General features: G+C 36.1%; 1 protein-coding gene across 1 annotated transcript; it reads right to left on the reverse strand.

Moving 5' to 3' along the window:
• Positions 1 to 1,384: 1,384 nt before the first annotated feature.
• On the reverse strand, positions 1,385 to 24,840 carry LOC110866764 (monothiol glutaredoxin-S3-like). Its single transcript, XM_022115911.1, has 4 exons — positions 24,750 to 24,840; positions 23,495 to 23,685; positions 1,531 to 1,623; positions 1,385 to 1,477 (listed from the first exon to the last, which is right to left on the reverse strand). The coding sequence occupies exons 1-4, from the start codon at positions 24,838 to 24,840 to the stop codon at positions 1,385 to 1,387; spliced, it is 468 nt and encodes a 155-aa protein (XP_021971603.1).
• Between the last annotated feature and the right edge of the window lie 75 nt (positions 24,841 to 24,915).

Here is a 24,915-nt window from a genome sequence, read left to right on the forward strand (position 1 = left end):
GGTCCACGGACATTTTAAATAAATTGCCTTGGTGTGCAGATATTTCAAATAAATTATAATACTTTGATCAATTTTCTAATTATTTATACTTCAAATCTAAACCATTATTTACCACATTTAAACACTTTCAAACTTCAAACACCTTCAATCTTACTTTCAAATACTACCAACTATTTTGAATGGATTCGCAAGTATTAACAACAAGACCCCTATACCATATATAACCTACTTTTATTATGAAAGTTCAATAATGTTCACCGTCCCTTCATCATTTTTGTTGCTTTCGAAAAGATACTTATGCCCATAAACATGCACCATAATCATGGTACTACAACTTTCATTTTTACTACAAGAAACCAGACACGTCTTGATTGGACAAAACCAGACACATCTTGATTGGACAAGATGGATGTCCTAAGATTCATTGTTCCCCAAACAACCTTATATCATAGTTTGTCAATCTTAAGAATGGTGTGTCATAATGTTGTTTTTGAATAATATGAGTTTAGTGTATTTAAGTCGCATTATCACTGTGTCATGCTACTAACCTTTTTCTATGAAAATGTGCATTTAGTTTGTTTTGTATCATACCAAGTATAACACCAAGTTTCAAAATATGTTAAAACAAATTTGCAATGTGCAATAGAACGTGTTGCTTTCAGTATGTTGCTTATTCCTTCATATCGCTAGCGAGCATATAAGTTTAACAAAGCACATTCACAACAATTTCTTATAGTTTAAATCTAGTATACTGGTAGTCGGGATCCTCCCACTTAGATTATGAGGCGTAGTAAGTATTGAATGATTGAATTGTTTATAGCGAGTGTTACTAATGTGCAAGTATTGTGTTTAGTACATGAAAACAAAGTGTAATTAACTTTTTATATATTCGAATGACCACATATAGAAATCCCATCAAGGTCACCTCATTCAAATTAACTAAAATGAGACTTATTTGGTCTAGTGTTTTCAATAGGAAAGTGAGCATGGATTTTATTTTGGATATAGGAAATAAATGAGAAATTGTGCACTCTTGGCTAAATTTAGAGTGTATGACAACAGATAATGTACATATTGATAGTCTCCCATTGTTGTTTACATGTATTTAAAAGAGAATACATTTGGATCTTATTCCTTATACCACCACATAACCAAACTATTTATTTTATTTGATCCGAGAATAAAGAAAGTTATAACAAGAAGCTTTTATAAAAGTAAAATACTTGAATAGGCTTCCGGTGTATAAGGTGGACTTGAGTTTCTTACATGAAACAATAGAACTTTAAAGCATGTAAGTATGTAACAAACTATAGTTCATCAACCAAGTTACATAAAACATTATGTATAATTGAAAACAACCTATATGCAAAATAAAAGTATCATATTATTTCTTACCATAACTACAAACAAAAATCACACGAGAGTGGAGTTGCACAAAATCAGAACCTAGTTGAACTAGTATAGCCTTGTCCAATACCTGGATTTCTTACAAACACAATGTTACATTATTACCAATGTTTTTTTCCAAACCCATAGAGCTCCAACCTTAATCAGCATTGGCTTCAAACTGCTTTTGAGTTGAAGACTCATAATCTCATTAGCTCCACCAACTAACTGTAGGAACTAGGTTCACCTTTTATAAAATATAATTACAAAATATATAATAACGAGACTCTCGTTATTCGTAGAAAATATCATAGTACAATACCGGTTGCAATAACTAAATAAAAAGAATATAAAATATAATTATATATACCAATCTTGATTCAAGCCGCATCTCTGGTGGGTCATTCACGCACACTTGATAGCATCCTGGACTCGATTATTCATCATCTTGAGTATTGAAAAATACTCCTTGACTGCAACAAAGAGCACACTAAAACGTTGACGATTTTGGTTGACGCACGTGTTCAACACGCTTCCCTTAAAACAGATTTCGCGCCTCTACTAAAGACGACGCGTCTGTCTCTCAGGGTACAACAGCCGAAACAGTTTGTACTGCCGGAGAAGTCCAGGCGCCCGAGGTTACATCGGATAAAAACATAGTGTTACCTTTTGGAAATTAAGAATAGAAATGTAGTTGAATCACGTAGAGAAACTTATCTCTATATGTTCCCAACATATGGGTCATCAAATACTTTTTCTTCAAGGACTCTTCATGCATATCTTTATATCTCTATCTTGCATTCTTACTCTTTTAGTTTTATATATAAAACCCATCAAGTTAGGCACATTGCCTACTTTTAATTCAAGAGACATGGGGTAGAGAAAAGTCTCATTTAATTAGAGATTTATTAGAGACATAAACTCTAATAAAATCTAATAAATTGACATAAAAACTCTACTTAAGAGTTTATGTTTCATATGAAGAGTCTAGTATTTAATTAGAGATTTACTAGAGATATAAATTCTAATAAAAACTCATAAAAACTCTACTTATTTATGTTCCATATGAATAATCTAGTAAATAATTATAATTTCACTAAATTAATACCCATTAATAATATCTAAATTTCCAACAATCCCCCACATGGATGGAGATTGATCAAAACACACAAAGTTTCCAATGAAACCTCGACAGTTGAGTTTTGCATATGATAGATAGGTGTTGCCCTTTGAACCTTCGCTCATGAAATGCACTTAGCCCACTAGTTCTGAGTAGATCTCGATATCTTTGAACTCGTCTGCCATTTGTGTAGACGACAATACACTTCGCACAAGACTCTCCTTAGCCGGGTCATCTCCTCATAGTCGTGTCCAATAATGGTAGTGGAACACTTTCCTGGTTTTGCGAGAGCTCTAGGAATTGTGCCCTCAATTCCATTCTAAGCGACCCCACTTCTCTCTAACATAGGTGATTCTCTTTAGATCATTAAAAGCATTGTGGTTATCGTGATTTATCCAAATCATTTACCACATATTATGCTTAGCCTCACTCTTTGTCACTGAATATCATAGGAATAGACTAGGACGTATTTAAACACCCTTTTATACTTTGGGGGTATGTATAACCATATATACTACCTTATGCATATCATTTATGCCCCCATAGTGACCACCTTAGGCATATGAGTTAGTTGTCCTATTGAACTTAGATCTTGGGATCTCCAGTTAACTAAGTTAGGTGTCCTTCACATACCCCTTTTTCATGTGCTTTAGTCTCATTCCACAACTTGATCTCTAATAAACCCTCAGGTTGTTGGATCCATAACATTAACAAATAACTTTGCGTATTTGAGATCAGTTGTCATGATGTGTTCTTAACTCGTAAGTTAATTTTGCCTATTGTCAACTTCTAAGACTATAACCTCAGTGGCCATCTGAATCTGGTTATAATATATGTCTTTGTAAGATACACTTATCATTTAAGGCAAACACATCTCCATTATGCACTACGACCTTTAACCTCAGTGGCCATCTGAATCTGGTTATAATATATGTCTTTGTAAGATACACTTATCATTTAAGGCAAACACATCTCCATTATGCACTACGACCTTTGTGTCCTCCACATAGTCGTCTGTTTGCAATGTTAGATTGGATTACAAAATCCTTATTGCCAAACTTTTATGATACAAATGCAAGACACCCCCACATTTAAGTGTTATAGGCTATCACCCAGATGGGTTAATGAATTCCATTTCTACATACCCTTATAGGGTTGTTTCTAAATGGATCCTCCCCCACATTTCTTGCCATTTGATCAATATTTCCGTAACTTCACTTATGACGACATTTATACACGTTTGATTGAACAAGATCAACATCATTGTATCAGTGAATTCAACTCGTATTGCATTAGCTTACATAAGCTTCCGTACCAAAGCAACACATGCCATTGTCATAAGTTTTTCACCAACTTAGAATAATTCTAATTTAACACCTAGAATAAGCCTAGACAATGAGTTCTCCTCATTAGCTTTTCGAACAAACTCTTCAAAAGTTACATATCTTTTCCTTATAATGAATGAAAATTCTCCCTCAACTTTGTCCATACACAAATTCTTTTTGTGTTCATACACATTTGAATGTTTAGAGTTCATTAGTCTCCGTCAAGACCCATAATTAACCAAGTACTAGTTAGCATGCTTTAGACTACAATACTTTAGCATGTGAACAGAAGATGCATCATTCTGATTCTTCACAGCCCTAAGGATATCATAATATCACTTTGCAACATTCATCACTTGTTAAGACAAAATAATGAGACTTATGCATAACCCTAAAACATCAATATTTAGGAAGGTCTCACAAATTATTGTATATAGCACATAGCTAAATTTTATCATTCATTTAAGGAACATAACTTGTTTACCTTTGATCTCCAACACTTTACCATTAACTCATAAGAACTTAAACATAAGTCTTAATCCAAGTCACTTGGTGAACACATTCATCACAAACAAGATGAATGTTCCTCGTCTACAATCATTATTATGTGATGCATAGAGTCAACTAGATTGACACTCAACAACATGGAATTCATAATTTTTCCATAAGTGATTTACACACAATTAATGTTATTCATTAGGAGATATGTATATTTAGGATTCTCTCCTAAATGAAGGTAAAATCCCCATATAGATCTAACAATAATCAAGTGGTAGACGCATCTAGTTATAAATCTCGCAAGATTTATTAAAGGTATACAATAACATATAGTACTTTTACTTTCATATGTTAGAATTCACACTTGTGGGTTTTCCAATGACTTCTAATGAAGTATGTCGACATAAATATCGTTAGTGTATTTCATCTCAATACACTCACTACGTTTTTTCATTACTCACTTGTGGTTATACATTTGATGTTTCGTCTTTGACTTTTAATCAAAGTAACAACTCTCAAGTTGTTTATGTCCAAGTATTTTCATGTACTACCCGTTTAAAAACCATATTCTTTTAAACAATGTATAACCGACGTTATAATTATCTTCCCCGAAAATAATTTATACGTCACAACCATTAGTGATTTATTTCTTTGTAAAAATTGCATGTGTTATCCGAAGATATTGAAGACAAATAAATAAAATACATTGGAAACTAAATCATAAGTGCCAATCACTTTTGAAATTTAAACGGAAGCTTAGACAATATGTAGACATCAAATAGCAAAGTGCTTTTATCTTCAACACTTTATAATCTGACCGAAATCTTCTCAACAATATCGTCTCATGGCATGTCTTGAGGTACTCCCTCAATAAGACTCCATGCACTTGTAAGTACAAGTTCACTATTTCATCTCGAAACTTTAAACTTGGACAATTATGTTCAAAACAACACCAAGTTGTTAAAAATACTATATTTAAGTAGTAAACTTAAACAATTAAATTTGTTCACAACAACACCAAGTTGTTTTTCACCAAATAACATTTTCTAACACGCATGTTAGAAAAAAATGTTATAAGAAGCACATTATAGAATCGAACGTTTACATAAAACGTTTTCTAAAGATATAGTTTATAAAATAAACCATTTATCATCATTTTTAATGCACACAAAGGTAATTAAATGTTTACATAAAACATTTCTGTTCATTATGAACAATCTCTAACCTCGTATTCGTGATACACATTTTCTAACACACATGTTAAAAATTTAAGTCATTTTATATATACAAAACATAACCAAATTAAAGCATTAAATGTCATCATTAAAACTCATCAAACGTCATCAATAAAACTCTACTCAAGAGTTTCACCACCATATGAAGAGTTAAGATTCTCAATAATCATAGACTTCAACTCAAATAAAACTCATCAAATGTCATCGTTAAAACTCTACTCAAGAGTTTCACCATATGAAGAGTTAAGAGTCTCAATAATTATAGACTTAAACTCTAATAAAACTCATCAAATGTGATCATTAAAACTCTAATCAAGAGTTTCACCATATGAAGAGTTAAGAGTCTCAATAATTATAGACTTAAGCTCTAATAAAACTCATCAAATGTCATTATTAAAACTCTACTCAAGAGTTTAACCATATAAAGAGTTTAATTAGTAATTAAAATTTCACTCAAATAGATTTAGAAATCACAAATTAAAGTTGGTGATAAATCCCAGGTAACTACACCATCACTTTATGGTGATTTAATATTTGAAGCCAATCAAACATCAACTTCAATGTATGACCTTTTATTTCTAAATCATACAAAGCATTAAAATCAATGCTACAACAAATTACTTATATAAAATGTTTACATAAAACATTTTAGAAATCACAAATTAAAGTTGGTGATAAATCCCATACAACTACACCATCACTTTATGGTGATTTAATTCTTGAAGCCAATCAAACATCAACTTCAATGTATGACCTTTTATTTCTAAATCATACAAAGCATTAAAATCAATGCTACAACAAATTACTTATATAAAATGTTTACATAAAACATTTCAAAGCATTTGTATTTTAACCATTCTTAACAATCATGTTCAAATGAAAGAAATTCTAATACGCACGTTAGAAATATTAACATTTCCACAAAATGTTAATTCGACTTGCTAAAAACACATATATGGTTCAAATAAATAAGTCATTTCTAATACACACGTTAGAAACTAAACAATGAAAAATTGCTTCCAAACTAACGCTTTTCATCAACGTTTCTAACACACATGTTAGAAGACAAATGATTACAAAAATCATTATAAGACTTATTTGTTCATATCCGTCACACCCCGATTGTGTTAAAACAACGAAACCGCGGCGAAAACGTCGGGGAGTGTTGTAACAGAATCATCGTTTCACAACCTTGGATACATAAAGTTTCGTTTTATTGATTCGTTAAGTAAATTACATTGTCTTAAAACCAAACAAACAAATTACCTATCGTTTATTATTGTTTTTATGTTACTAAGGCCTCGTCCAGATCCTAAGTGAACACGCTTCCTAACAATCAACATCATGCAACACCACCTGAAACATATGTAAAAATAAAGTCAGCAAAGAAATGCTGGCGAGCACATAGGTTTTAGGAGAGTTTCGGATTCATGGCTCGTTTATATGTTGCAGTACCTTATTAGACTACAAGAGTCAAAAGTACAAACCTCGTTTTGAAAAGTGTATTGCAACATAATTAACCAACTTAAATCAAGTTGATTATGGTTTATAAAATCTCGTAGCCATGATTCCTAACCCCAAAACATTTGTTTTAGTAAACCAATTCGTAAAATATCTCGTTAATAAAACTCGTATGGTTTATATCATTTCGAAAACCTTGTTGTGTGACATCGTTTCATAATCGTTTCCCCAGTGAACTAAATAATGACACAAAATATAATATGATAAAAGCACTTATATATAAGATGTACCAGCGGCGTATCTACCATGCTTTTATCATGCTACACCCGTCCCATTATCTAATCACTACCCAAAACCAATCGTTCATCTAAACCGTTTATCTCATTTAAGTCGTCTCAAATCGTTTAACTCGTCCCAAAATCGTATTCATTTTAATTGTGAAACTACTTATGGCCATCTCGCTAATAACATTCAAACCTTCGTGACTCGACTATCGCGCTTCTCGCATTAAAAACCACCAAAGGGTAAGTTAAAAATCATCAGATTCGGTCGTTACCTACATAACCCCCACACATAACCATGGGTGTAGTCTGATAACGAGATTTGTCAGATCCTATGGTACCATAACCTAATACTAGTCGGCTTGATCAATGTTAATGAATGTCATTCGTTATGTAACTACAACCAACAAGTTCGTTCACTTTATCGAAATCGTTATTAGTTTAATATAAACCATGTTAATCGTTTTTGAAACCATCGTTTAAAATATCGAAATCGTTTAATACATATGAATCACCCCAAAACAATTGAAAATAGTAAAATAGGGGAACTAGGTACTCACATCGAAGTGCAAAGTATCCTCAATCGAAAGAACTCAACAAGCTAAATCAAACCAAGGAAACCCAAGCAGCACCGAATAATCGGATCACTAGTAAATAAATTGACACCTAAATCGGAAGATCGGACAAAATGACGTCTCGTAAACAAAATGAGTGTAGGAACTCATGTGATATGGTTTAACAAAGCCTGCATTCTAAATCGGAACCTAACCTAAGTGCTTTCGACCCATTACGATCCGTTTAGGTAGCTTACGCTACTTTAACACGTCGTTTGCGTAAAAACGCGTTTGAGACGTCTAACTAGTCCTATGACAAGTATTATATGCCTTAACATGTTTATTTATGTTGCATAATCAATTATGTGACAAATGTTTGGGTTTCGTATGCTTAAAATCCAATTATGCATGAAAAGGGCATTTTGGTAATTTACCTAAGGCATATAAACTACCTATCATACAACTACTTAAACTAGGTGACCATAAGGTATAACCTCGGAAGGTTATTCCCTATGCAACTATGGTCACTAAACATGCTTGGTCGGATCCTAATGATCGACCAAACGGGTCGAGTTCGAAAGTCTAAGCGGTGGTTTAGACCGCTTGACTTACGACTCTAAACAAGCACTAAACTAAAAGTGACGAGCTAAGCATGTTAAAACATGCCTAACTAAGTTAGAAAACAGGTTTTGATATCAAAACAAAGTGTTTTTTGGTTGCAAAATACGCTTAAATGCGCATTTTGACCGAAACTATGACTCGTCACTACGCCTAGTCAACGTGGTAATCAGTAGGTATAGTCACTAAGGACTATAACCATCATGATTACGATCACGTTGCGAAGTTCAAACGAACTTCGTGTTGACCATAAACTGGTCAACGAAGAAAGTCAAACAGAGTTTGACAAAGTCAAACAGAGTTTGACAAAGTCAAACAGAGTTTGACAAAGTCAAACAGAGTTTGACTTTCATGCTAAAAAAACGCATAAAAGAACGAAAGAGGACTTACAAAGGGTCCAAATAGATTTGATTCTAAGTATTCTCAGGTATGTAGTGAATAATCACAACTTAGAGAAATCTCAGATCAAATGTGAGGAAAATGGAATGAGGGTCATGCTATTTATAGTTTTCGGTTCATCGCTAGGATCGTTTCTTTCTAAAGGGGGAAAGATCTTGGCCTTACATGTGGGTTAGTGGTTTACAAATACTAGGGGACTTGATAAACCATCAAAATCTAGCAGATGGTATCCCAAAACAAGCATTGAAAACCATCAAAACCTCAATTTTGGACCAGATTCATTGTTTCTGTCTGCAAGTATGTCACGGCCCGCGTAGCATATAGCTTAGGCTTACACGGCCCGCCTGGGCATCTTTGGCAGATTGTCAAAACTAGTCCCTACAGCTTAGAAACTTGCTTTTTGATGCATTTTTGGCACTTTTAAGCCCCGTTAATCTCATTTCAAGGCTCTAAAATGAAGTTAAAGTATAGGGAACTCAAAACATGCTCAAAAACATCTCGGATGTAGGCTCGTTTGGTCGTACGGTTGCGTTATTCGATTAATTACGACGGAAGTCGTAACAAACGCAAAAACGATCCAAATTAAGCGACGAATGGAATTTTATCATGCCAATCACTAAAATAAAATATTTTAATGATTACATAAATTTTTGGGTGTCCAGATATATTCAGAACGCAAGATATGTGCGAAAATGCAAACTTGTGCACTTTTGACGCTTTCAGTCCCTGTTAATCAAATAAGTTTATTTTAGCATACCGAACCCCTCAAAGCCTATTTCTAAGCTATGTAAAGGATATTTAGGGTATGTTTAACTGATGATCAAGTTCCGGAATGTTCATTACTATACAAATTGGTATAGTTTCACAGTTTGACACCAATAGTCCCTGCGATCGAACAAACTTGTTTTCGACACACCAAACCATCTAAAACTTATTTCTAAGTTATTTGAAGGTTATTTAAGGTTTGTTAAGCCTATGCCACTATTCTGGAATGTTTGTTGCATTAAACTGACTGCGTTTACGCACCAGTTTGCGCATAACTTTCCAGAAAGCGATTTAAAGCTTGAAATCAGAATCGAATCAAATCGTAAAACCATCAAACACAATACACACATAATAACACAAAAACACATTGTTTAATTAATAATTATCAATGTTTTACATTGTACGTCGATTACAAAGCACAGTTGTCACAGTCTCCCCTACTTTAGGAAATTTCGTCCGAAATTTTAACTAGAGGAAACTTGTGAGAACAATTGCGGATATTTCGCCTTCATTTGGTCCTCATGTTCCCAAGTAAACTCTGGGCCACGTTTGGATTCCCAGCGAACCTTGACCAATCGAATCCATTTGTTCTTCAACTGTTTGACTGCACGGTCCGTTATCTCCACAGGTTTCTCGACAAAGTGCATCGTTTCATCAACTTGAATCTCGTCGAGTGGAATGTGAAGATTAGCGCCAGCTAAACACTTTCGAAAATTGGACACGTGAAAAGTCGGATGAATATTTCCAAGCTCTGGAGGTAGCTCTAGTCGATAGGCAACCTTTCCAACTCTTTCAACAATCTTAAATGGTCCAACATATCGTGGTGCAAGTTTTCCTTTCTTTCCAAATCTCACCACTCCCTTCCAAGGTGACACCTTGAGTAGGACATGGTCTCCGACTTGAAATTCTAAGGGCTTGCGTTGCATATCCGCATAACTCTTTTGACGGCTTCTAGCTGTCATAAGATTATCGCGAATTTTCTTGATTTTGTCTGTCGTTTCCAGAATGAGCTCAGGTCCAGTAAGCTGAGCTTCACTGATCTCATTCCAACAGACTGGTGAACGACATTTTCGACCGTAAAGAGCTTCGAATGGTGCCATATTGATGCTAGCATGATAACTATTGTTGTATGAGAACTCGATCGATGGAAGATGAGAATCCCAGTTACCACCAAAGTCTATCACGCATGCTCTAAGCATATCCTCCAAAGTTTGAATCATCCTCTCAGATTGTCCATCTGTTTGGGGATGATAAGCAGTGCTTAGATTTAGTTGGGTTCCCATAGCAGGTTGCATAGCCTTCCAAAAATGAGATGAAAATCGAGCATCACGATTTGATATGATATCCAAAGGAACACCATGTCGAGATACAATCTCATCAACATAAATCTTTGCAAGTTTATCAGCAGATAGATCCTCGCGAATCGGAATAAAATGAGCTGACTTCGTTAATCGATCGATGACAACCCAAATAGCATCGTCACCTTTAGATGTACGCGGTAATTTAGTGATGAGATCCATAGCAATGTTCTCCCACTTCCAAACCGGTATCTCTGGTTGTACAAGCAAACCAGATGGTCGTTGATGTTCAACCTTGACTTTGAGACAAGTTAGGCATTTCGTTACATACAAGGCAACATCCTTCTTCATACCAGGCCACCAGCACTGAGTACGAAGATCCTTGTACATTTTATCAACACTAGGATGGATAGAATATCGGGACTTGTGAGATTCGTCCATTACCAAGGTGCGAAGATCGTCTTGTTTCGGGATCCACAAGCGATCCTTGAAATAGAGTAAACCATCGTCCTTCGCTTCGAGTTTAAGCTCAAGTTGACGTGGTAATTCCTTACCTATCAAATTTTGTGTAACACAAAATTGTTGAGCTTAAAGAATGCGAGTTTTAATATCAGATAGTGTTCGAACAGAATGAAGCCTGACTCGCTCCTTTCGACTAAGCGCATCGGCTACGACATTCGCCTTACCAGGATGGTAGCGAATCTCGCAATCGTAATCGCTCAAGAGTTCAACCCAATGTTGTTGCCTCATGTTCAGCTCCTTCTGATTTAGAATATGCTGGAGACTTTTGTGGTCTGTGAAAACCACACACTTCGTGCCATAGAGGTAGTGTCTCCAAATTTTGAGAGTGAAAACTACAGCTCCTAACTCAAGATCATGAGTTGTGTAGTTCTTCTCATGAACTTTCAGCTGTCTAGACGCATATGCAATAACTTTACCTCGTTGCATGAGAACGCAACCAAGGCCTAAGTTGGGCGCATCGCAATAGATAACGAAATCATCGTTTCCCTCGAGCAGAGATAGAACAGGAGCATTACATGGCTTCCGTTTCAACGTTTGGAACGCTTCTTCTTGTTTGGGTCCCCACTCAAAAGGCTTATTCTTTTGAGTCAAAGCAGTGAGTGGAACCGCAATCTTCGAGAAATTCGAAATAAATCGACGATAATATCCAGCAAGACCAAGAAAAGATCGAATCTCTGTAGGTGTCGTTGGTGTATTCCAATCCTTTATTACAGCAATTTTGGATGGATCCACATGAATACCCTGCTCGTTGACTATATGTCCCCAAAACTGAACTTCTTTAAGCCAAAATTCACACTTGGATAATTTAGCAAAAAGTTGTTCCTTCTTCAGGAGTTCCAGAGTCAAACGAAGGTGTTGCTCGAGATCGGCTCGAGACTTTGAATAAATAAGAATATCGTCGATGAACACAATGATGAACTTGTCTAAATAAGGTTAACAGACCCTATTCATTAAGTCCATGAAGATAGCTGGAGCATTTGTCAAACCAAAAGGCATGACAGTAAACTCATAGTGCCCATATCTTGCGCGGAACGCAGTTTTGGGAATATCTTCTTCGAGAACACGAAGTTGATGATACCCAGAACGCAAATCGATCTTGGAAAAACAGGTAGCACCTTGCAGCTGATCAAAGAGATCATCAATTCGAGGTAGGGGATATCGATTCTTGATGGTAAGCTTGTTAAGCTCACGATAATCGATACACATTCGAAAAGATCCATCTTTCTTTTTCACAAAGAGGACAGGAGCACCCCAATGCGAATAGCTCGGACGGATGAATCCTTTATCAGATAATTCTTGAAGCTATTTCGATAACTCTTGCATCTCAGACGGTGCAAGACAATAAGGTGCTTTGCAATCGGGGTAGCATTGGGTACAAGATCAATATGAAACTCGACTTGACGAACTGGAGGCAAACTAGGCAGTTCATCAGGAAACACCTCTGGATAATCCCGAACAATCGGAATATCCTGAATACTCTTGCTCTTGCTTTTCTCCTCGGTGACATGTGCTATAAAAGCAACATATCCTTTTCGTAGATAACTTTGGGCTTTCGTGCACGACATGAATTTCAATCCACCAGATGGTTTCTTGCCACAAACCTCTAGGACATCACCAGACGAAAGAGGAATACGAATGATCTTATCGAAATAAACTACTTCGGCATGATGTTTGGTTAACCAATCCATTCCCACGATAATGTCGAAACTCCCAAGTTGCATCGGTGTGAGGTCGATAGGAAAAAGATGGTTATCGAGGTTCAATTGACAACCACGAAGAACAGAATCGAGTACGAGTGGTTTACCAGTAGCAACTTCGACAGATAAGGGTTTCCTCAGTTTAGTTCTAGGTATCGCAAGTAAAGGCTCAAAGGATAACAAAAGAAAACTCCTATCGGCACCAGAATCGAAAAGAACAGATGCAAGTTGATTGTTAACAAGGAACGTACCATTAACAACCTCGTTGTCCGCCCTCGCCTCATTCGCATTTAGATTGAATGCCCGTCCACGAGCGGGATTCACATTCGCGTTCGCGTTGACATTCGGATTCGCTTTCGCATTTACCAATCTCGGGTAATTGTTGCGGAAATGACCCATTTCTCCGCAATTGAAACACGAACCAGGTGGGAATCTCGCAGCCCTTGAACTTGTGCTGGAACCTGAGCAGCTTGATTTTGGCCAAAACGACAAATGTTGGCCAGATGCCCAAGTCTACTACACGTAGCACACTGTTTACAGGCCTGTTAGGCAACATGGTGACCATTACATCGAGCACAGTGAGGTACGGTACCAGCATACACTTTCTTTGCAGGCGGTTGAGTCGGTGGGTTCTGAGGCTTCTGGTTGGTGACAGCAAAGTTCTGGGAAGCCTTGCGCTTCCTTGACTTTTTAGAAGACTAACCCTGCTTCTTACCCTTACCCTTTTCCTTGACAGAATCGGTCGACTTCTTCTTATCACCCTTGCAGGTAAGTTTACCCTTCCTGACTTGAGACTCAGTCAGGGTAGCAGACAACTCGATCGCGTGACGAACTATAGTAGGATTAACACCGGTCACAATATCCTATATGGAATCGGGTAAACCATCGATATACTTCCCGATTGCTTTATCCACTGGGGTAACCATAGTGGGACACAACAAACTGAGCTCCTTGAATCGATCCGTATACGCACGGTGTTCACCCCCATCTTGCTTTAATTCGTCAAACTCTCGTTCCAAAGCTCGAATTTCGTGACGGGGACAAAATTCTTTCATCATGAGAGCTCGAAGGTCTTCCCATGTTTGTGCCAATGCCACTTCTGCACCCCTATCGCGCATATACCGTTCCACCACGTAAGAGCTTGCTTCTCAAACATACTTGATGCAAATTCAACCTTACGCGCATTCGGACACTTCACATGTCTGAATGTGCTCTCGATACTCTCGAACCATTGCAGGAGCGCAGTTGCTCCGTGTGACCCAGAAAATTTTAGCAGCTTAGCAGAATTGAAATTCTTGAAATTACACGGTGCATTATTGTTGTTGTTGTATAACTCGTGGATTTGGGTCCCAACGCCTAGAAGCACAGCAGCCATTTGTTGGGAGACAAGGGCTGCGACTTCTTCAGCAGTAAAAGTTTGAGCATCGCGTCGAGGAGGCATTGTCTAACAAGGAAATATGAGAAACGAGTGAGTTTGAAAATTGGAAAAACAAAAGAGGCATCGACAAAACACAATAGAGGCGATCATTTGTTCGTTACCCGAACAAACAAACGACACGCAGTGACTAATCAAAGTAAATTGGTCAAACTAATGTATCGCGAAGACATGCTCGCCTATAAGTGAACACTCACCCCCAAGAGTTCCCAGGTAAGAGTGACTGGTCCGATTATGTGGATTTGTACGAACACTCTAGCCTTAGACAGAAAACTAAGGGTACAGGCATTCACTCTTCCAGTTTGCACGTGTTCACATTATTTAGACCCAAACTTTGACGAGATTTTGAAAAACTAATAGGGATCAAAACCTTGTAATCAATCATCCAAGGATAGATGATTAATTGTCGAAGCGGATTTGTTATTGTGTTCTCGTTGTGGTTATCACCTAAGGATAGGTGACGGTATTGTTTTAAAATCTAAACGCAAGTAAACTCGCGTTAGGGTCCTAGAAAGTTATAGTCTAGGTCAAAGCATTACTAATAACCTAATTCCCTATAACCATTGGCTCTGATACCAACTCTTCTTTCACACCCCGACCGCGTTAAAACAACGAAACCGCGGCGGAAACGTCGGGGAGTGTTGTAACAGAATCATCGTTTCACAACCATGGATACATAAAGTTTCGTTTTATTGATTCGTTAAGTAAATTACATTGTCTTAAAACCAAACAAACAAACAAACTACATATCGTCTATTATTGTTTTTATGTTACTAAGGCCTCGTCCAGATCCTAAGTGAACATGCTTCCTAGCAATCAACATCATGCAACACCACCTTAAACATATGTAAAAATAAAGTCAGCAAAGAAATGCTGGCGAGCACATAGGTTTTAGGAGAGTTTCGGATTCATGGCTCGTTTATATGTTGCAGTAGTCAAAAGTACAAATCTCGTTTTGAAAAGTGTATTGCAACATAATTAACCAACTTAAATCAAGTTGATTATGGTTTATAAAATCTCGTAGCCATGATTCCTAACCCCAAAACATTTGTTTTAGTAAACCAATTCGTAAAATATCTCGTTAATAGAACTCGTATGGTTAATATCATTTCGAAAACCTCGTTGTGTGACATCGTTTCAAAATCGTTTCCCTAGTGAACTAAATAATGACACAAAATGTAATATGATAAAAGCACTTGTATATAAGATGTACCAGCGGCGTATCTACCATGCTTTTATCATGCTACACCTGTCCCATTATCTAACCACTACCCAAAACCAATCGTTCATCCAAATCGTTCATCTCGTTTAAGTCGTCTCAAATCGTTTAACTCGTCCCAAAATCGTATTTGTTTTAATTGTGAAACTACTTATGGTCGTCTCGCTAATAACATTCAAACCTTCGTGACTCGACTATCTCGCTTCTCGCATTAACAAACCACCAAAGGGTAAGTTAAAAATCATCAGATTCGGTCATTACCTACATAACCCCCACACATAACCATGGGTGTAGTCTGATAACGGGATTTGTCAGATCCTATGGTACCATAACCTAATACTGGTCGGCTTGATCAATGTTAATGAATGTCATTCGTTATGTAACTACAACCAACAAGTTCGTTCACTTTATCGAAATCGTTATTAGTTTAATATAAACCATCTTAATCGTTTTTGAAACCATCGTTTAAAATATCGAAATCGTTTAATACATATGAATCACCCCAAAACAATTGAAAATAGTAAAATAGGGGAACTATGTACTCACATCAAAGTGCAAAGTATCCTCAATCTAAAGAACTCAACAAGCTCAATCAAACCAAGGAAACCTAAGCAGCACCTAATAATCGGATCACTGGTAAATAAATTGACACCTAAATCGGAAGATCGGATAGAATGAGGTCTCGTAAACCAAATGAGTGTAGGAACTCATGTGATATGGTTTAACAAAGCCTACATTCTAAATCGGAACCTAACCTAAGTGCTTTCGACCCGTTACGACCCGTTTAGGTAGCTTACGCTACTTTAACGTGTCGTTTGCGTAAAAAGGCGTTCGAGACGTCTAACTAGTCCTATGACAAGTATTATATGCCTTAACATGTTTATTTATGTTGCATAATCAGTTATTTGACAAATGTTTGGGTTTCATATGCTTAAAATCCAATTATGCATGAAAAGGGCATTTTGGAAATTTTCCTAAGGCATATAAACTACCTATCATACAACTACTTAAACTAGATGACCATAAGGTATAACCTTGGATGGTTATTCCCTATGCAACTATGGTCAGTAAACATGCTTGGTCGGATCCTAATGATTGACCAAACGGGTCGAGTTCGAAAGTCTAAGCGATGGTTTAGACCGCTTGACTTACGAATCTAAACAAGCACTAAATTAAAAGTGACGAGCTAAGCATGTTAAAACATGCTGAACTAAGTTAGAAAACAGGTTTTGATATCAAAACAAAGTGTTTTGATACCAAGAGTAGTTTGGTTGCAAAATACGCTTAAATGCGCATTTTAATTGAAACTACGACTCGTCACTACGCCTAGTCAACGTGGTAATCAGTAGGTATAGTCACTAAGGACTATAACCATCGTGATTACGATCACGTTGCGAAGTTCAAACGAACTTCGTGTTGACCATAAACTGGTCAACACAGAAAGTCAAACAGAGTTGGACTTTCATGCTAAAAAAACGCATAAAAGAACGAAAGAGGACTTACAAAGGGTCCAAATAGATTTGATTCTAAGTATTCTCAGGTATGTAGTGAATAATCACAACAACTTAGAGAAATCTCAGATCAAATGTGATGAAAATGGAATGAGGGTCATGCTATTTATAGTTTTCGGTTCACCTTTAGGATCGTTTCTTGCTAAAGGGGGAAAGATCTTGGCCTTACATGTGGGTTAGTGGTTTACAAATACTAGGGGACTTGATAAACCATCAAAATCTAGCAGATGGTATCCCAAAACAAGCATTGAAAACCATCAAAACCTCAATTTTGGACCAGATTTATTGTTCCTGTCTGCAAGTCTGTCACGGCCCGCGTAGCATATAGCTTAGGCTTACGCGGCCCGCCTGGGCATCTTTGGCAGATTGTCAAAACTAGTCCCTGCAGCTTAGAAACTTGCATTTTGATGCATTTTTGGCACTTTTAAGCCCCGTTAACCTCATTTCAAGGCTCTAAAATGAAGTTAAAGTATAGGGAACTCAAAACATGCTCAAAAACATCTCGGATGTCGGCTCGTTTGGTGGTACGGTTGCGTTATTCGATTAATTACGACGGAAGTCGTAACGAACGCAAAAACGATCCAAATTAAGCGACGAATGGAATTTTATCATGCCAATCACTAAAATAAAATATTTTAATGATTAAATAAATTTTTGGGTGTCCGGATATATTCAGAACGCAAGATATGCGCGAATATGCAAACTTGTGCACTTTTGACGCTTTCAGTCCCTATTGATCAAATAACTTTATTTTAGCATACCGAACCCCTCAAAGCCTATTTCTAAGCTATGCAAAGGATATTTAGGGTATGTTTAACTTATGATCAAGTTCCGGAATATTCTTTACTATACAAATCGGTATAGTTTCGCAGTTTGACACCAATAGTCCCTGCGATCGAACAAACTTGTTTTCGACACACCAAACCATCCAAAACTTATTTCTAAGTTATGTGAAGGTTATTTAAGGTATGTTAAGCCTATGCCACTATTCCAAAGTGTTTGTTGCGTTAAACTGACTGCGTTTACGCTCCAATTTGCGTATAACTTTCCAGAAAGCAATTTAAAGCTTGAAATTAAAATCGAATCAAATCGTAAAATCATCAAACACAATACACACATAATAACACCAAAACACATTGTTTAATTAATAATTATCATTGTTTTACATTGTACGTCGATTACAAAGCACAGTTGTCACAATATCAATCCATGGGTGGATGAAGAATCTAGTTTAAATAGAGACTTAAATAGAGAGATAAAACTCTAATCAAGTAACATAAAACTCTTATTTAAAGACATAAAAAACTCTACTTAAGAGAATTTAATGTTTACAAATAATGTATGGTTTACACCAATAATTCCGGTCTAATACACATGTTAGAGAATTTTACGTTTACAAAAATGTGACATCTGTGCCTCCATGGCCATCGAACAAATACCAAATCAATGAAATATTGTATTTCATACTTGGGATTGGTGTAAATATGTGTTTCATTTGCACATAACAATTCTTGTTTGATTTCAAGCTTTAAATCGGTTTCTGGAAGGTTATACGCAAGCTAATGCGTAAACGTAATCAGTTTAACACGAAAAACACTCCGGAATAGTGACATAGGCTTAACATACCTTAAATAACCTTTACATAACTTAGAAATAAGTTTTGGAAGGTTTGGTGTGTCGAAATCAAGTTTATTCGCTTACAGGGACTAATTTCGACAAACTGCGAAAGTATGCCGATTTGTATAGTAACGAACATTCCGGAACTTGATCATAAGTTAAACATACCCTAAATATCCTTTAGATAGCTTAGAAATAGGCTTTGAGGGGTTCGGTATGCTAAAATAAACTTATTGGTCATTCAGGGACTAAAAGCGTCAAAAGTGCACAATTTTGTATTTTCGCGCATATCTTACGTTCTGAATATATCCGGAGACCCAAAAATTTATGTAATCATTAAAATATTTTATTTTAGTGATAGGCATGATAAAATTCCATTCGTCGCTTAATTTGGATCGTTATTGCGTTCGTTACGACTTCCGTCGTAGTTAACCGAACAACGCAACCATACGACCAAATGAACCGACATCCGAGATTTTTTGAGCATATTTTGAGTTCCCAATACTTTAACTTCATTTTAGAGCCTTGAAATGAGGTTAACGGGGCTTAAACGTGTCAAAAATGGGCCAAAATGCATGTTTTGCAAGTTCAGGGGCATGTTTTGACAATCTGTCAAAGTTGGCCAGGCCTGGGGCGTTAGCTCAAGCTTAATTCTTATGCGGGGCGCGAGAGCCTATCAGACAGAAACATTGTATCTGGTCTTTTAGCTCGTTTTTGATGATTTTGATCAATGGTTTTCAATGCTAGGGGCTGGTTTGTGTGGAGAACAAGTCGCCCAATCAGTCCTTAACACTTGTATGGCCTAGATCATTCCCTCTTCTCCAAGAAATGATCCTAACGGTTTTGCGAAAACTATATATAGCATGGCCCTCTCATTCATTTCCTCACATTTGATCTGAGATTTCTCTAAGTGGTTGTGATATTTCACTTCCTACCTGAGAAAACTTGGAATCAAATCTATTTGGACCCTTTCTAAGTCCTCTTTCATTCTTTTATTGCTTTCCTAGCTCGAAAGTCAAACATTGTTTGACTTTCAGCTTTGACCACGAGTTGGTCAACGAGAAGTTCGTTTGAACATCGCAACGTGAGCGTAATCACGATGGTTATAGTCCTTAGTGACTATACCTACTGATTACGACGTTGACTAGGCGTAGTGACGAGTCATAGTTTCGGTCAAAATGCGCATTTAAGCGTATTTTGCAACCAAACTACTCTTGGTATCAAAACACTTTGTTTTGATATCAAAACCTGTTTTCTAACTTCGTTAAGCATGTTTTAACATGCTTAGCTCTTCACTTTTAGTTTAGTGCTTGTTTAGAGTCATAAGTTAAGTGGTCTAAGAGCATTCACATCCAAGGAATCAAATTATGTGTGTGTTGTTTTTAGAATATAAAGAGTATAAAAAGTGGTTGTGAGTGGAGGAGAGAGAAAATTTTACTGTTCATCTGTATATTTTGGGGGACACTGTTCACCCCCTATAATTTTTTAATATATTTTGAAAGTGGTTGTGAGTGGAGGAGAGAGAAAAGGTAATGATAAAGGTATAAAAAATATTATTTAATTGAAAATGAGAGAGAAAATGTAGTGTTTTTTAGTGTAATTTAGGGTGAAAATATAATGGCTTGGATGTGAATGCTCTAAACCACCGCTTAGACTTTCGAACTCGACCCGTTTGGTCGATCATTAGGATCCGACCAAGCACGTTTAGTGACCAAAGTTGCATAGGGAATAACCTTCCGAGGTTATACCTTATGGTCACCTAGTTTAAGTAGTTGTATGATAGGTAGTTTATATGCCTTAGGTAAATTACCAAAATGCCCTTTTTCATGCATAATTGGATTTTAAGCATATGTTTAGACGTCTCGAACGCGCGTTTGCGCGAACGACGCGTTAAAGTAGCGTAAGCTACCTTAATGGGTCGTAACGGGTCGAAAGCACTTAGGTTAGGTTTCGATTTAGTATATAGGCATTGTTAAACCATGTCATATGAGTTCCAATAACTCATTTGGTTTACAAGACCTCATCCTATCCGATCTTCCGACTTAGGTCTGGTTTATTTATATAGTTAATAGGTTGCCGATTGATTCCGTGCTCCCTCTAGCTTTGCTTGGTTGTTGTTCAAAGACCACTAAGCATTCTCAAGTGAGTACATAGTTCCCCTATTTTACTGTTTTCCATTGTTTTGGGGTGATTCATGTGTGTTAAATGATTTTGATGTTTTAACGATGATTTTTGAAAACGACTAAAATGGTTTATATTAAATTAATAACGATTTTGATAAAGTGAACAAACTTGTTGGTTGTAATCACATAACGAATAACATTCATTAATTTTGGCCAAACCGACCAGTATTAGGTTATGGTACCATAGGATCTGACAAATCCCGTTATCAGACTACACCCATGGTTATGTGTGGGTTAGGTGGGTAGCGACCGAATCTGTGATTGTTAATTTACCCTTTGGTGGTTTATTAACACGAAAGGCGAGATAGTCGAGTCACGAAGGTTTGAATGTTATTAGCGAGACGACCAAAAGTAGTTTCACTATTAAAACGAGTTAAACGATTTTGGGATAAGCTAAACGATTTGAAACGACTTAAACGAGATAAACAATTTGGTTAAACGATTGGTTTTGGGATGTGATTAGATAATGGGACAGGTGTAGCATGATAAAAGCATGGTAGATACGCCGATGGTACATCTTATATATAAATGCTCTTATCATATTACATTTTGTGTCATTATTTAGTTCACTGGGGAAACGATTTTAAAACGATGTCACACAACGAGATTTTCGAAATGATATAAACCATACAAGTTTTATTAACGAGTTTTTTTACGAGATGTTTTACAATTTGATTTAACTAAATAAATGTTTTGGGTTAAGAATCATGGCTACGAGATTTTATAAATTATAACCAATTTGATTTGAGTTGGTTAATTATGTCGCAATACTATATTTTTCAAAACAAGGTTTTTAATTAAGTATTGCAACATGTAAACTAGCCATGAATCCTACACTCTCATAAAACCAATGTACTCGGACTGGACGAGGCCTTAGTAACTCAATAACAAAGATAGACTGTGTTTAACTTGATTGTTTAGATTTCAAGACGATGTTAATGTTTAATAAAACGAAACTTCAAATTTCCGTGTGTTATGAATCAATGATTCTGTTACAACACTCCCCGACGTTTCCGCCACGATTTGTTGTTTCATCGTGGTCGGGGTGTGACAAAAAAACGTGTGGTTTATACCAATAATTCCGGTCTAAAACACATGTTAGAGAATTTAACGTTTACAAAAAACGTATGGTTTACACTAATAAATCTGATCTAAAACAGAGGTTAGAAAAATTAACGATTCCCAAAATCATTTCAAAACCAAACGTTTGAACCAAAACTATTTGTTTTGTACCATGGTATAAGATTTAAGATTGTATCTCAATCTCAAGAAATCCAAACACAACAAATTGTACTACATACAAATTTCGCAAAAAAATATTTATAAGATCTTAATCTCTAAAAATATGTGTTTTTTATTATAAATCTTTTCGTGAACCCAAAATCCTTATAAATAAGGTTTTAAGATTGTAGCAACAATCTCCCGAAATCTGTTTTAAGTTTGTAGGAACTAGGTTCACATTTTATAAAATATAATTATAAAATGTATAATAACGAGACTCTCGTTATTCGTAGAAAATATCATAGTACAATACCGGTTGCAATAATTAAAGAAAAAGAATATAAAAGATAATTATATATACCAATCTTGATTCAAGCCGCATCTCTGGTGGGTCATTCACGCGCACTTGATAACATCCAAGACTCGATTATTCATCATCTTGAGTCTTGAAAAATACTCATTGACTGCAACAAAGAGCACACTAAAACGTTGACGATTTTGGTTGAGGCACGTGTTCTACACGCTTCCCTTAAAATAGATTTCACGGCTCTATTAAAGACGACGCGTCTGTCTCCCAGGGTACAACAGCTGAAACAGTTTGTACTGCCGGAGAAGGCCACGCGCACGAGGTTACACCAGATAAAAACATAGTGTTAGACCTTTTGGAAATTAAGAATAGAAATGTAGTTGAATCATGTAGAGAAACTTATCTCTATATGTTCTCAACATATGGGTCATCAAGTACTTTTTCTTCAAGGACTCTTCATGCATATCTTTATATGTCTATCTTGTATTCTTACTCTTTTAGTTTTATATATAAACCCCATCAAGTTAGGCACATAGCCTACTTTTAATACAAGAGACATGGGGTAGAGAAAAGTCTCACTTAATTAGAGATTTATTAGAGACATAAACTCTAATAAAATCTTATAAATTGACATAAAAACTCTACTTAAGAGTTTATGTTCCATATGAAGAGTTTAGTATTGAATTAGAAATTTATTAGAGATATAAACTCTAATAAAAACTCATAAAAAGTCTACTTAAGAGTTTATGTTCCATCTGAATACTCTAGTAAATAATTATAATTTGATTAAATTATAATTTCACTAAATTAATATCCATTCATAATATCTAAATTTCCAACACTAACTCTCCACCAATGAAGATTGTAGGTAGAGTACTACATCCAAGCCCAGAAAGTGCACGCTCAATGTCATGGCTTCTTGATATGTCGTCAAGTTCATATATAGTAGGGTTCACACCCAAGTCATTAAAGAGGGACTTGATAGTGTGCGACAAGATGCAAGAACTTTTACTAAAGATGACCACAGTTAGGGCTGCAAACGAACCAAACGTTTGGAGAACAGTTCGTGAACCGTTTGGCGGGAAGTTCGTTTGTGTTCGTTCGTGTATTAAACAAACGAACACGAACAAGAAATTTCGTTCATTTAGTTAAATGAACAAACATGAACAAAGGTCGCGTTCGTTCATTTATGTTCGTGAACGTTCGGTAACGTGTTCGATGGTTCATTAGTGTTTTTAGTTTTTATATTTATTTAAATACTTCAAAATTCTGACAAATTAAATATCTAATAAGTGTCAGTGTATTATATATTCTGTTCATGAACGATTGTTTGTGTTTGCTTGTTTCATTTGTGTTCATGAACACTAGTTTGTGCTCATTTGTGTTCGTTAGCGTTCGTTTTTGTTCGTTGCCTAAAATTACCAAACAAACACAAACGTACACGAACAATATCATTTCCTTAACAAACGAACACGAACATAAAATCTCGTTCGATAAGTGTTCGTGAACGGTTCGCGAACACATATATTTTTAACAAACAAACACAAAAAAGGTCTTATTCGTGTTCGTTCAGTTCGTTTGCAGCCCTAACCACAGGCCTCTCAAAAAACATCAGTTTCACTCTATCCATCTTATACAGTGAACTTATGAACTATTATAGACTAAACACTTTTGATTTAATTTGGTTAAATATGGGTGAGTATGAGGATATAGATAGGGTCATAGGGTCGCTAAGGATGATATGTGGAGAAAATAAAATGATTTATCTTGGCGAATGATAGTGATGTTTGGTTCCATAGATAGGGTTTGCTTTAAAAGTTGATAATAATATGTGAGCAAAATGTTGGATTTTAGAGAATCACTTTGCTACGGAAGCATATATTTAATATATGTGTCCTGGTTATTTGTAGGGCGCTTATTATTCATGTATTCTTATTCCGCATTTTCAATGGACTTTTCAAGAAGTGGAAAGTTATACTTATATCTTGAACTCAGTAGTAAGAGGCAATTAGGCAAAGTATCTTTGATGAAGACTCATGTGTAGTTTAGGAGTAGTGTAGTTGGGTGTATATAATATTAGTCATTAAAAAATCATACATCTTTGAGCGACTTTCATAACAATTTCTAGAATTTTGTTAATTGAATAATACATTTTCTTAGACCCATGTTCGACTCCCACTATTTCCATTATTTTCTACAACATTCAGGTGAAGGGCGAATACAGGTGGCGCCGGTTCATCTTGGATGAGAGGTGAGGTCGGGT

This window comes from Helianthus annuus, chromosome 7 (genome assembly GCF_002127325.2).
Source record: "Helianthus annuus cultivar XRQ/B chromosome 7, HanXRQr2.0-SUNRISE, whole genome shotgun sequence".
In the NCBI taxonomy this organism is placed as follows: domain Eukaryota; kingdom Viridiplantae; phylum Streptophyta; class Magnoliopsida; order Asterales; family Asteraceae; genus Helianthus; species Helianthus annuus.

What these genes read in the sequence shown, in the direction of transcription:
- LOC110866764 (XM_022115911.1), bottom strand. Translation starts at nt 24,840, where the DNA reads ATGGAAATAGTGGGAGTCGAACATGGGTCTAAGAAAATGTATTATTCA. An exon ending in TATGAAAGTCGCTCAAAGAT is followed by an intron (nt 23,686 to 24,749) that starts GTATGATTTTTT and finishes GTTCGTTTGCAG; the next exon opens with CCCTAACTGTGGTCATCTTT. An exon ending in TTAAGGTTGGAGCTCTATGG is followed by an intron (nt 1,478 to 1,530) that starts GTTTGGAAAAAA and finishes TAAGAAATCCAG; the next exon opens with GTATTGGACAAGGCTATACT.